This window comes from Gopherus flavomarginatus, chromosome 14, assembly GCF_025201925.1.
Source record: "Gopherus flavomarginatus isolate rGopFla2 chromosome 14, rGopFla2.mat.asm, whole genome shotgun sequence".
In the NCBI taxonomy this organism is placed as follows: domain Eukaryota; kingdom Metazoa; phylum Chordata; order Testudines; family Testudinidae; genus Gopherus; species Gopherus flavomarginatus.
In genome coordinates, this window is record NC_066630.1 from 17,951,333 (window position 1) to 17,964,864 (window position 13,532).

Sequence of the window (13,532 nt, forward strand, 5' to 3'; positions counted from 1 at the left end):
TTAAGAATATTGGAGAACAAACAAAAGTCTTAAGTCAGAATACCTTTGTTCAGCTGGATGCCAGTTTGCACCTTGTTTTTTCTGTTCCTTTGCTTCTAGGATCTGGTATTTTCAAGGGGGGGAGCGGGGTCTGGCTTATTTGGTGTGTTAAAGCTGGTAATATACAAGTGACTTGAATTCAATTTTAGGGTATAGGATAGGCACCAAAAGTGCCAAAGTAAACTATTGGTTTTCTATTCCTAGTGTTCTTCATTACTAAACATCCGAATCCTACTATTTAATTCAGTTAGCAGTAGAGTGATAATGGACACCAGTTAAGTGGTAAATAAGGTGCCTCTTCTTCAGTTAAATCTTTTGCCAAAGCACGTGCATTACTTACACCTTTCAGACATTCTCCTCTCGTCTTCAGTGAAAACATGACCAGCTGTACTACTGAAGCTGGATTTATTTTTGTGCACAAGTTCTGAATTGTATGCACATTCATCCTGATTTCTCTGAATCTATTTGTGCTCCACAAATATTGAACAAAAGGAGTCTGGACAGATTATAAACTCAGACTATTCTCTTCAGCACCATTTGCAGGGTGTGACTGGTAATCTACATGACAGTGTTGTTTCTCTCAATTGGAACAGTAACATTTCAAAAACAGGAGAATAAGTAAGGATGAATAGTAAATATTTTCCCCTGCACATGGGTACAAGCATTAATTTTGCACACAAAACAAGGATATGAAGAATGCCTGCTTCCCAGACAGTGGTGTGAGCAAGTGTCTATTCAAGTGCTTGTTTAGGAGTATCCATTAAAACGGTCACATTGAAGAGATAAACATGTATTTGTATTCACTGCTTCTGCAATAGCCACTCTGTTCTAGTTCCATAACTCAGAACATTCTGACTAGGGATGCACGACTGTGTTCAGTGACAATAAATGCTGACCCAAACTTACTCATTTCCTCACCTGAATGCCACATGACTAATTTGTCATCATTTAGAATTGTTGGGGCCCTATTAGCCAAATTTCTGTTTCTTCATAGTGACTGGAAACAAAGGCCTTCTCTACACCTAAAACTAGGGGTATGTCTATACTAAGGGATTATTCCTGATTTTTTAAAAGAGATTGTATAGTCGAGTGCATGCAGCCACACTAAGCACATTAATTCGGCAGTGTGCGTCCATGTACCGAGGCTAGTGTCAATTTCCAGAGCATTGCACTGTGGGTAGCTATCCCATAGTTCCTGCAGTCTCCTCCGTCCATTGGAATTCTGGGTTGAGATCCCAATGCATGATGGGGCAAACATAGTGTCACGAGTGATTCTGGGTAAATGTCGTCACTCAGTCCTTCCTCCATGAAAGCAATGGCAGAATCATTTCACGCGCTTTTTCCCTGGATTGCCCTGGCAGATGCGATAGCATGACAACCGTGGAGCCCGTTTACCCTTTTGTCACTGTATGTGTACTGGATGCTGCTGACAGACGTGATACTGCAGTGCTACACAGCAGCACTCATTCGCCTTTGCAAGGTAGCAGAGACGGTTACCAGCCCTATATCACCGTCTGCAATTGGAAATTGGCGATGACGGTTACCAATCCTTTTGTACTGTCTGCTGCTGTCATGGGTGCTCCTGGCTGGCTTCGCTGAGGTTGGCCAGGGGCACATGGACAAAACTGGGAATGACTCCCCAGGTCATTCCCTTCTTTAGGTTTTGTCTGAAAATAGAGTCAGTCCTGCCTAGAATATGCGGCACGTCTACTAGAGAACCAGAGAGCACAGCCACCGGTCAGAGCCCCAGATATCCCACAGAAATGATGAGCTGCATGCCATTCTAGGGGGTACCCCTGCAACAACCCCACCCATTGCTTCCTTCCTCCCACACCCCTCCTGGGCTACCATGGCAGTTATCTCCCCATTTGTGTGATGAAGTAATAAAGAATGCAGGAATAAGAAACACTGACTTTTTTGTGAGATAAAATGAGGGGGAGGCAGCCTCCTGCTGCTATGATAGTCCAGGCAGTACAGAATCTTCATTAGACATGAAAGGGCGGGGGGGAGGGGGAAAGGCGCTCAGCCTCCAGTTGCTATGATGAGGACAGTTTTCAATCCTTCTGTACTGTCTGCCGAGAACAACAGAGAGTCATTCCCATTTTTGCCCAGGTGCCCCCAGCCGACCTCACCGAGGCCAGCCAGGAGCATTCATGGGATGATGAGGAGAACGGATATCAGTCATTTTGCACTGTCTGCCACCGGGGAGGGGAGGGGATGCTGCTGTTCAGCGCTGCAGCACCCCGTCTACCAGCAGCATGCAGTAGACAGAGTGACACTGAGAAAAGGCAAGAAATGATTTTTTCCCCCTTTTCTTTCAGAGGGGGAAGGGAGAAAATTTACGACATATACCCTGAAACACCCAGGAAAATGTTTTTGACCCTTCAGGCATTGGGAGCTCAGCCAAGAATGCTTTTCTGAGACTGCGGTAACTGTGGGATAGCTGGAGTACTCAGTCCCCCCCCCCACGCCCTCCATGAGCATCCATTTGATTCTTTGGCTTTCCATTATGCTTGTCACATAGCACAGTGCTGAGTCCCTGCTGTGGCCTCTGTCTATCAGAGCCTGGAGATTTTTTCAAATGCTTTGGCATTTCATCTTCTGTAACAGAGCTCTGATAGAACAGATTTGTCTCCCCATACAGCGATCAGACCCAGTATCTCCCATACGTCCATGCTGGAGCCCTTTTTGGATTTGGAACTGCAGCGCCACCCGTGCTGATCAGAGCTCTGTGCTGGGCAAACAGGAAATGAAATTCAAAAGTTCGCAGGGCTCTTCCTGTCTACCTGGCCAGTGCATCCGAGTTCAGATTGCTTTCCAGAGCGGTCACAATGGTGCACTGTGGGAGACCGCACGGAGGCCAATACCGTCGAATTGCGGCCACACTAACCCTAATCTGACATGGCAATACTGATTTCAGCGCTCCTCCCCTCGTCGGGGAGGAGTACAGAAATCGGTTTTAAGAGCCTTTTATATCTATATAAACGGCTTTGTTGTGTGGACGGGTGCAGGGTTAATTCGGTTTAACGCTGCTAAATTCGGCTTAAATGCATAGTGTAGACCAGGCCTAAAGGTCAACCTAGCTGCTTCACCCAGGACTGTGAAAAGTGTCTTGCCCTGTGGAACAGATAGGTCAACCTAACTCCCACTATAGATGCAGCTAGGTCAACAGAAGAATTCTTCCCTTAACCTACCTACCACCTCTCAAGGAGTGGGTTAAATACAACCAAAAACCCTTCCATTGCTGTAGCAAGAGTCTACACTATAGCAGCAGAGCTGCTGTGCCCCAGCTGTGCTGCTGGGACACTTGTAGGGTAGACGTGCCCGGAGCTATTCTCACCCCCTCACATTGAGATGATAGGATGAGAAACTTAACAGGACCATCAGTTGTGTCATTAGGAAACAAAGTTAACCTTTCCCCTACATGTGCAGAGGTGGGTTGATTAGCTATTAAACTCCTCTAGGGTCAGAGATGGGCTTGAGGAGTGAGTGGATTCTTCTTCATTCTTCCCCACTACACATATAGTAGGAGAAAGATCTCAGCGTGCTCAAATGTAAGGGCAAGCCAGATCCTGCTCTGTCTTAATCTCCAAACTCAAATGTGAATTATGCTCTAATATTTGTCCACATGCACATTTTTCTGATGTTTAAGGTGGTCAGCCCACACGCTATGAGATTCAGTTCCCATCCTTACTTTTCAAACTGGAAAGGAGTTGTGAGATGTTCCCATCCATGGCTATCTCAGTCCAGCCCTTCATGATCCTGGAAGTTAAAATAGCTCTAAGTTTATCTTCTTTTCCGTCATCCCTTTTGCATATAGACTAGGACAAATACTGCAGGCAAGTTTTCAAACACACTCATGTCCCATTTTCAGATTTGACCTAACCTAAGTAACTACACTTTTGAAAATTTTACCTTCTGTGATTTGTTGGGCACATTTTCCCTGTGTGCAATGCTTCTTAGGTCTACAGCACTGTATATATTGATTAACGATTGACCAAGCTTTTGTCTGAATTTGAGGCCCCCCCTTTTGCTATCTGACAAAGAACAGACAAATCTGTTTTCAATCTCACAGGGCTTTTAGAGTCAGCGAAGAGGACAGACTTTCAGAAGAGCTGTGGCATTGTGCAGCAGGCATTTCCTACTTCAGTAACAGTCATCCATTGTTTCTCTTCCTTTCAGATGAAGGCAGCATTCTGCCCTGTAAAAAAGAAGAACTACAGTGTGGCAACGGACTCTGCCTCCTGAACTGGCTGCGCTGTCACTACAAGAAGGACTGTGGCAGAGACTACATGTCCATCAAACTAACATGCTCAAGTGAGTTACCATTCAATTTCCTCCATGGGACTGTCAATACACCTTCCTGTTGAATCATTCTCCACAGACTGCACTTTGCACTAGATTTGTTCTGAGTTTAATGCTGCATTAATATGGGTGCTTGGTGGGCTTATTTATGTCTAAGTCCCTTGTTTATACTGCATGTGGAGTTCAAACAGAATACTTGCAAATAGTAATAGTAGGGAGGGATGATTTAGCTCTGCTCAATGTTTTTAGCTAATGTATCATGAAAGGTGCTGCAACCAAATGCCAGTTTCAAAAAGACTACTTAAGAAGCTAGTCAGTGCTGGAACCTATTAAACATTGGCAGTTAGAAAAAAAAAATCAATATCAAGGAGCAACTGCAGGCTAGATTCTCTGCATTTGGAATTGTTAATGCAAAGTAACAACCCAACTGTCAGCAGGTTAAAACAATGTTGGAAGAAACAGAATTACTGTAAAAGCAAAGACGTCAAATATATTCAAAGGATTGATTTCTACAGACAGACAGCGTATATAGGAAAAAGTGTTGTTCTGGCAGTGACTAAGCAATGCCTTGAGTATTTTTAATAAATTGATAATGCAAGTTTTATGAAAAGTAGTATGTTGCAATTTCAGTGCTACCTATTTACTAGTATAGAGGTGATTAACAGCTTCAGCCTAGCCTGTTCCCTTGATTTTTGTTCTCGCCTTGCTAAACTGCTGATTTCAAGCTATAGGAGTGTGAACTTCAGTTTAATATTTATATTTTGTTGCCATAAAAACTTGCCAAAAGGAAAGTGTAAATGGAACTGAGGGTGCACTATTGTCCTTAGACATGTCCATTGACTTCATTTTCTAAGTTAATACAACCTCCTGCAGACAAGCATATAGCTACAAGTTTGAGGAATGACAGGTAGCCAGAGTTATACTAGGGACAATAAACTGACAGCCAGCAGCAATGCACATAAAGTGGAGTTGAAAGCATTCATACAAACACAAGTACTGTGGTAATATAGTCCCTAATCCGAAGGCAATTAGACTCTGTGAGCTTTGGGTCAAGCCCATGGAACACAGGAAGTGTGTGTTTATAATTAAGCATTTCATAATGGCCAGAACTACTGTGTTGTGTAGAAGGACGCAAGAGATCTGAGCTTGGTGAGACCTTGGTTTCTCACCTGTCAATTTAGTGGATCTGAGGAGCTGTAGTAAAATGATGCACAAATGTTCAAGGATAATTATGAGCGCCACTCACTGCCCAAATATCCCTGCCATCTGTGCCACAAGTCAGCACTAATTCTGGAGGAGACTGCTTGCCAGACCTTGTACCTGTAAGAAAAGCCCCACAAAACATCTAAGGGGCAGGGGGGAGAAGGAAGATCTATACAATATCTACATCTTGGAGATGAAGGTTTGATCTGGCTTTTTTAAATAAAAACCCTTTATCTTGAGATTGTCAAGCATCTAATTTTTTTGGCTAAGAGGAACTGGCCAGTCCATTTCTGCAAGCCAAATCTGAATAGGCATTATAATAGTGCCTTCAGAACTTTTTAAATCTTTTCTGCAAAATGAAGTATTTCAACAATGGCATGTTATTTCAAGAGGTACTTAATAAAAAAGCAGAATTAAAGCAATTGACTACTTAAGTCTCAAGTATCAAATAAATACCAAGCAACATGGGGTACTTCTCCAATATATAGGATTTTCCAAATTTGTTTGCAAAGCTATCCATGCAATAATAAAATACACCATATAAACCATGCTGATCAACAAAACAGTTAATCTCCATCTCTGGAGATATTTAAGAGTAGGTTAAACATTTATCTATCAGGGATGGTCTAGACAGTATTTGGTCCTGCCATGAGGGCAGAGGACTGGACTCAATGGCCTCCCGAGGTCCCTTCCAGTCCTAGAATCTGTGACTCTAAGTCACATTTTAGCATTTCTTCTGTAACAAGCTCAGAGGAACAAATGCCCCATATAGTCACAGAAGTGCGTGGCAGAGGCCTATACAAATCAAATCTTGCTGACAAGAAGAATTCACTGTATTTCTGTGGAAAGACTGATTTTCTGTTTGCAGCTGGACTTGAGTGCAGGGTGTCACAGTAAGGGAGGGGTGTCCAACCTACGGGCCCATGGGCTTTACACAGCCCACCAGAGCATTTCCAATGCAATATACCAAATAGCGGATTTGTTAGCGTTGTGTTCTCTTTATGTGCCCCCCCCATTTTCTATAATTCTGATAAGACATTTTATGCACTGGTTTTTGTTTTTAAGAAGAAAATGCTCTATATATAGCAACAGCCTATCAAATACATATGAAACAAGCTGAACTTAAATATAAATCAATACAGAGGACTAAATCTTATTAAAAATCACTAGAAGCACAAGGTTGTGCTTAGGTTTGTGGCCCTCCTGTGTACTAAAAGTTGAACAGCACTGCAGTAAGGTACTAGTATCTGTTATTTCCCAATAGTCTCAAAACAAAAAGCAAAGAAGAGTTTTATACAAGTCAGTTGCCATATCAGGCATCTCTGCCAGTTTAAGAAGGTGTTGCTAATACCAAGGACTGTTAAAATACCAGCACTACAGCAAGATAAGAAGCCTGTATGAACTTGAACTAGCATGCTATTTATTCCCAACACCACCCCAAACAGTACTGCCACAAAATCTCAGTGACTTAGGAAGGGAGAGAGTGGAGCAATGACTATTGTTTAAGCGCTGACAGATTTTCAGATGTGGACACCACCTACAGCAGGGACCTATATCTGAAAATTCAACTGTGTGTGTGTGTGTGTGTGTGTGTGTGTGTGTGTGTGTGTGTGTGTGTGTGTGTGTAACAACCACACACACCGTGCAATTGGGCAGAATAAAAAAAGGTTACCTGAAGTTCTTCCAGCTGGTTAGCTCTTAGATTTAATACTATATAGCTGCATTCTGTGTACACTTTATTGCTATAAATGTGAGAGCGGATCTATTTGCATCATAGGGAATGTATTACCTGTGGGTTCTTCTCCCAACAGATCTTAAGTCCTATGTCTCCATGGTTATCTGGGTTCTTACGTGGCACTCATCACCTTTGCACCTGATCATACAGTAGAACTGTCAGAATGATTTTACCTTAGGACAAGAAGTAAAGCTCAAGGGCACTTACCCAGTTTAAGGGAGGTTTCTATTGTAACCAATTACTTCCAACCCTATACCTGAGGCAGCAGCAAAGTTGCACCCGATATAGAAATTGCTCACAGGAAGGATGTTCTCATGAATTAAAAAGGCACTGCTCATGTCAGCTTCCTTTTCCAGCTCATTTACAAATGTTTTCTCCTCACGGCTCTGTTTTTCAACACCACTTTCTCAGGTTTCTGTGGGGTATTTTAGGCAGCTGTGCTAAAAATGGCATCATGGGGTCCAGGTCAGCCTAGGTCTGATGTTAGGAAGTCTTTTGGGGGTAAACTAGGTGAATACTCAGTCCAGATTTCTTTGCTTAATGTAATTCCATGTGCACACCCTTTTTATACACAGTGGTGCCTGCTTACATTAGCAGATTCATCCCTTCCCATGTAGTGTGTATTTGTGGTGCATCTGCTCCTATTCTGTACAAACTTCTTTCTGTGGTATTTTAGACAGTTATTTATAGAGGACTCCAGTTCTAATCTATAATTCAACATCTGAAATACCATGCACAGCTTGAGGCTGCATCAGATATGCTGGGTTGCCCCAAAAATCAAATGTAATTATAAATTGCTCTGTGGCAGCAAATGTCTTTGTTGTCCCCACTTTTAGTATTTGGGGACTAAAGTCACTTCAAATGTGAGATGCATGCTTTCTGCAACAAAGAAGAATCTGGTGGTGTCTGTCTCCTGGTTTAAACAAACCAACCATAACCACAACCAGGTTTTAATTTGGAGAGTCTCAAATCAAATATATCATTCAAAAAAACTAAGCACCAAAAGTAGTGAAAATACCATCAACAACTGGAGAAAGCAACACCATGCACATTACCATGTTCAAAACAGGATGAGAAAATTGAATTGTGCGCTTAAGGGCACTTGAGTTGGCACTGCCTTGAGTGTTCCCTTCCTCATTTTACTAAGACACATTCTCAGTCACAGCCTCAATGAAAAAACCCCACATTCACAGGTTTAGGCAAATCAGTCAAAGTGTAAACCTGATTTACATAGGCATACCTAGAATTTGTGTGCACAATGTTACAAGTCAGTTGAAATTTGTCCAATAGGGTGGAAAGGACCTTTGTTTCAACTAGTAAAATGCTTTAGTTACTTCCTTTCAGCTAGTGTCTGAACTTTAAAGATAATGAGCAAAGCAGCTCCCACTGAAGTCAATGAATACTTCAAGCACTCAGACCTTGAAATCTGATCTAAATGTTCCAGGAACCAGGCATTTAGACAAATTACCAATGCTCTTTATTAAAGCTCAGAATTAGTGTGGTTTTTAGCCTAGAATATATACACAGCTTCTCATGAAGGACGGTGTAGTACAACCACAAATGTAAATGTGTAAGGGAGGAAAAAAATGTCAACCCTTGCAAAAGCCTCACATCATTGATATGGAGACAATAGGAGAAATGCAGTTCCTCAGTTTACTATTTAAAACAGTTTGAGTTTAAGTTGCATTAGAACAGTTGAATGCATGCCTCACTTTGCAAGTCCCTGGACTAGGAGTGTATCATGCTTTTTAAAGATAGAGTAAAAAATGTAATTAAATCTGTCACACAAGACCTTTAGTGGGTGTGCTGGCATTTTAGAAGACTAAATATCAACATTTGTAATAGAGATTAAAAAGGACAGACAGTCCAGTTTTCAAGTGGTGGGTTAATAGAAATTTCTTTCTACAAAATGATTGCAACAGCCTAGCACTATTTCTGTTAAAGTCTATTAATGAAAGTTTCTGCAGAAGTTAGAGAATTAGAGACTGATTCAGTTACAATGATGAAGATCTAGAGTAATACTGAGATCAATCAAGTTAGTTTGATTTAAACTGTTATAACAGTACGACAGGTTGGACCTCTTGGGAAGCCACCTGATGTGCTGAGATACCACTGAGTTTAACTGTTCTGTCAGCATGGGCCTCCTTTAACCTGTCTTGCCGAGCCAGGTTCTTAAAACCTCCTAACACACATGCAGGGCCACACCCACCTCCAGATCAGTTCTGGGAAGAACCAGCATAAGGGACTTGCTCCAGCAGGCAGATGTCCATCTCCCTTGGAGTGCAGACTCATATTATGAAATTTGCCTTCTTCCTCAGTTTGGAGAGAGGTGTGCACACTTCTCCCGCTTCCGCATTAGAAGTTACAGAAACTGGGTTTAATAAACAAATTTTATTAACTATAAAAGGCAGATTTTAAGTGGTAAAAGAGGTAACAAATAGAACAAAGCAGATTAATAAGCAAATAAAAAACATGCAGACTAAGCTGGTTTCACTAAAGAAATTGGTTACAAATCATATTTATCACCCTAGATATTGTTGCAGGCAGTTTGCAAAGCTTCTGTGGTTCAGAGTTCGTTATATTCTTTCAGACTAGATGCGTCTCAGTCTGGACTCCCCCTTGTCTTCAGTTTCTCTTCTCAGGCAGACAGGCCATGGAGGAGGAAAAGTCCTGTTTGCCTTCTTCTCCACCCTTAAATAGGATTTAGGCAAGCCGGGAATCCTTAGTTTCCCAAACTTGATTCCCACACCACCACCACCTCTCTCCCCACAGGAAAGAGACAAGAAGTCCCAGGTAATGTATTAGTATCAAGTGACAAGACCACCTGACTAAGATTACAGTGTCCATGAGTCAGTGGCAGTATGGAGTGTCCACAGGAAGGCCAAGCTTTTCACAGTCCATTGTCCTTGCTGATGGGCCATCAACTCCATCTGGCTTTTCCATTGTTGTACCTGAAGTGTTAGCAATGAGCATCACCCAAAGTAATAGTTCAAATATGATATATAGGAATATTGACTAGTTTCAGATACAGAAATGATACAGGCACACAAATTGGATAATCACATTCAATAAAATCAACCTTTCCAATGATCTCACATGAGCCATCTTGTATAAAGTATCTCAGTTATGTCAAGCATTTTTCCATAAGTAATATGGAATGACATGTCACAAACAGAATGTAATCTGGTCCTGCCTCTGATGTAGAATCTTCAATAGTCTTTTGGCTCTAATAATATGCAAGATGCTAGATGAAGCAAGAACTAGCACTAGAAAAGTCCTAGGTACACTGTGGGGTGGGGAGAGCAGATCCATAGCTATATGCTAGACAAATGAGAGATTTCATGGTGAGGGTTTTGACCTTCTAGGTTCCTTTTCCTGAAAGGACAAAGACTGCCTTAATGTCTTCCCTTCTGAGCCAGAGCTGGTCTGCAAGGGGTCCTCAGGAGGCAGTATAATTGAAAGAGTAGGGGGAAAAAAGGCTATTAAAAGCATGATTGCTTGCTACATCAAGGGAGTGCTGGTTCAAATCTAGATTAAACCAAAGTCCACAGAGAATAGGTCTCTGCCTTTATCATCCTTTCAGACCATTGGTCAGCAATTCCATCACAAGTCTGTGCATTTAACACCACACATTATTGACGTTCAGTGGATCCTATTAGTTACTTGTTCTGTAGTTTTGATGAGCTGACTGGATAGAAAGAACAGCTGTCCTTTTTCTACTCCCCACACAAAAGTTGGCTGTGGCCAAGTTTTTCCATGCAATATGGTGTTCCTTAAGAGAAAAATCTAAGTGGATAATTTTGAAAGTGAATTTCCTTTGTGATATAATTATCAAACCATGATGAGAGACTTCTGTATGGACAGATTGAATTTCAGCCTTTACCAGCTTCACTGAGTCTGTGATGTCACAGTAAAGAGTTTCTGCATAAAGTGGACCAAATATGATATTGAACCTTGAAAGATTCTTCATCCCTCTGTAATTACAGAAAAATTGCAGTGATAGAAATGTAAATCAATTCCCATCTTTGCTTAAAATAATTCCTGTGTGATTTAATTTTTATCATTGCTTTTGTACTTCTGGGATGAAATTTGCAGGCCCTCTGCAGGGGGGAGAAAGGTTGACAGAGCACTTAACCCCTAATAGGACTTACTTTAGAGGGACTTCAGTGTACACAGCTCTGGTGTTAGCTCTCTGCACAAGGGCAAATATCACCTTATTTCAGAAGCCTAAATACTCAAAACCAAATTCTGCTCTAGTAACTCCTTTGGGTACAGCAGATCCAAACATTACACTGTGGGGAGGTGTACGGGTTAAGAACATCAAGGTTTAAGAACATCCCTGCACTGCTGGGTCTCAGATTATGTTCAGTCCACTATAGCATGGATGGGAGAGAGGAAGGTGGAAAAGAGAAACCTCTCTAGAGAGAGTTGAGAGAGAAAAGTTGGTCCAGAGGTTTGAGCATTTGTCTAGGACTTATCAGATCTGGATTCAAGTCCCTGCTTTTGAACAGAATTTGACTTGGTCAAGTCATTTAGCCTCTGTGCCTCATTACAAATGAGATACTAGCACTTGCCTACCTCACAGGGGTGAGGCGAGGACAGACTAACTGATGGTTGCGAGGCTCCCAGATACTGTGTTAGAGGTGGGCACACAAGTACCTTAGCTGGAAGGCTTTGTTGGCCTCCTTTAATCTGTGAGAGATGGTGGGAATTGCAGCCTATGATGTAGATGGTTTGCAATGTCTCATGTGACCGAATAGGCTAATCCGAGATTTGCATGATCTTTGGCCGTTATTGCAAATGTATGCATCTTGGTTGGGAGCTACTTGCTTCCTACAGGCTCTTTTCTCTCCAAGCTGTAGGAGCCAGCTCCTGTGATGGACTTTGTCTCCATCAGAGTATCAATGACATCACTTGTTATGACCACTTGCCACGATTTCTCATCGGTCAGAATCAATTCCAGATTCCTTTGGATCTTGCTTTCATGTGTCTTTTAGTGAAGCTTGGGAAGTCTTGTTCCTGTCCCCTCCAATAGCTCCCTATATAGCATGTCCTTGGGTATGCATCCATCTTCCAACCTACTCAAATGGCCCAGACAGCACAGTCATCTTTGTTTGAGCAAGAGCTGTCAGTTGGTAAATTTGCCCTTTGAAGAACCTTTGTGTTGGTGACTTTATCCTGCCGCCATTTGGTGTTGAATATGCAGCATAGGCAACATAAGGTTGAACAGTTTCCACCTATCTCCTGATGAGCATAAGTTGCTCATGTTTCCCCCACCATATGAGTGGTGAGGATGCAAGCTTTGTACACTAGCATTTTGGTCTTGGTCAGCTTTGAGTTGTCCCATGCTCTTTTAGTTAGTCTGCTAAAGGTGGTGGCAGCCTTTCCAATGCAAACATTTCAGTCTTCATCCAATGAGAGGTTGGTTGTCACTGTAGCACCTAACAGCTGAACTACTTCTAGCTGGTTTGCATTTAAGGATCTCATGGAACTCCCTATCCTAACAACTGTTAGTTGGAAGGTCAAAACCATTAGGTCATGTTAGAATTGAAAACCTGCTACTGCTATGACCATAACTGGTACAACTGGGGATGGTTAACCCAGAAACCTCAGGAAACACCAACGGCTTTGGACTGATGAGCACCTAATGAAGGTAGTGGAACCCTTGATGGAGGAAATGCAATCAGAAGGCAGATGAGCAAATTCACTGTTTTTGCCAACAACATCCACACAGGACAGATTGGGTCTTTCAGCTGTTGCTGATAACCAATCTAGAAGTGGAGCCCTGAAAGGCAGGCAGATGGAAGGCCTTCTCTGCTCTGGCAACTCCTGCAGTGTAGCTGGTTCCAAATATATTGACTCCCATCCTTCCTTTGGTCCAAACCAGTTAAATCAGAGGGGGATGCTGACACATTGGCTACTGCAGACATTACATGGAGGACACTCCATCCGTGCTGCAGCTGGAAGGCTGGACAAGTGAGAATAAAGGGAAGTGTGTTGAGGAATGTACAGCTAGTGGATCTCTGACTACATGCATACACCAGACAGTTATTCCAAACCTCTTGGAGAGAGTAAAGGGACACAGATGCCAGAAAGGTTGCTCTGACCATAATAGAATGTTCAGTTCTCTGCCCTGTAACAAGCACGTTAAAAAGCTGTCCATGTTGGAATCCATTTCTAAAGGAAAGTAGTAAGAATTAAATGTGTTGTACATGGCTGGAACAAGACAGCAGAAGTCAGTTTTCTTGTG

The 13,532-nt window shown here is 42.2% G+C and overlaps 1 protein-coding gene across 2 annotated transcripts in view; it reads left to right on the forward strand.

Annotated features, from left to right (window-relative positions):
* The window catches only part of BEAN1 (brain expressed associated with NEDD4 1), a 116,340-nt gene that overhangs the window by 17,487 nt on the left and 85,321 nt on the right, over nt 1-13,532 (forward strand). For both annotated transcript variants that reach the window (XM_050923191.1, XM_050923193.1), the window contains one exon: nt 4,222-4,356. In XM_050923191.1, coding sequence (XP_050779148.1) covers nt 4,222-4,356 — 135 coding nt within the window. The remainder of the gene's footprint in view (nt 1-4,221; nt 4,357-13,532) is intronic.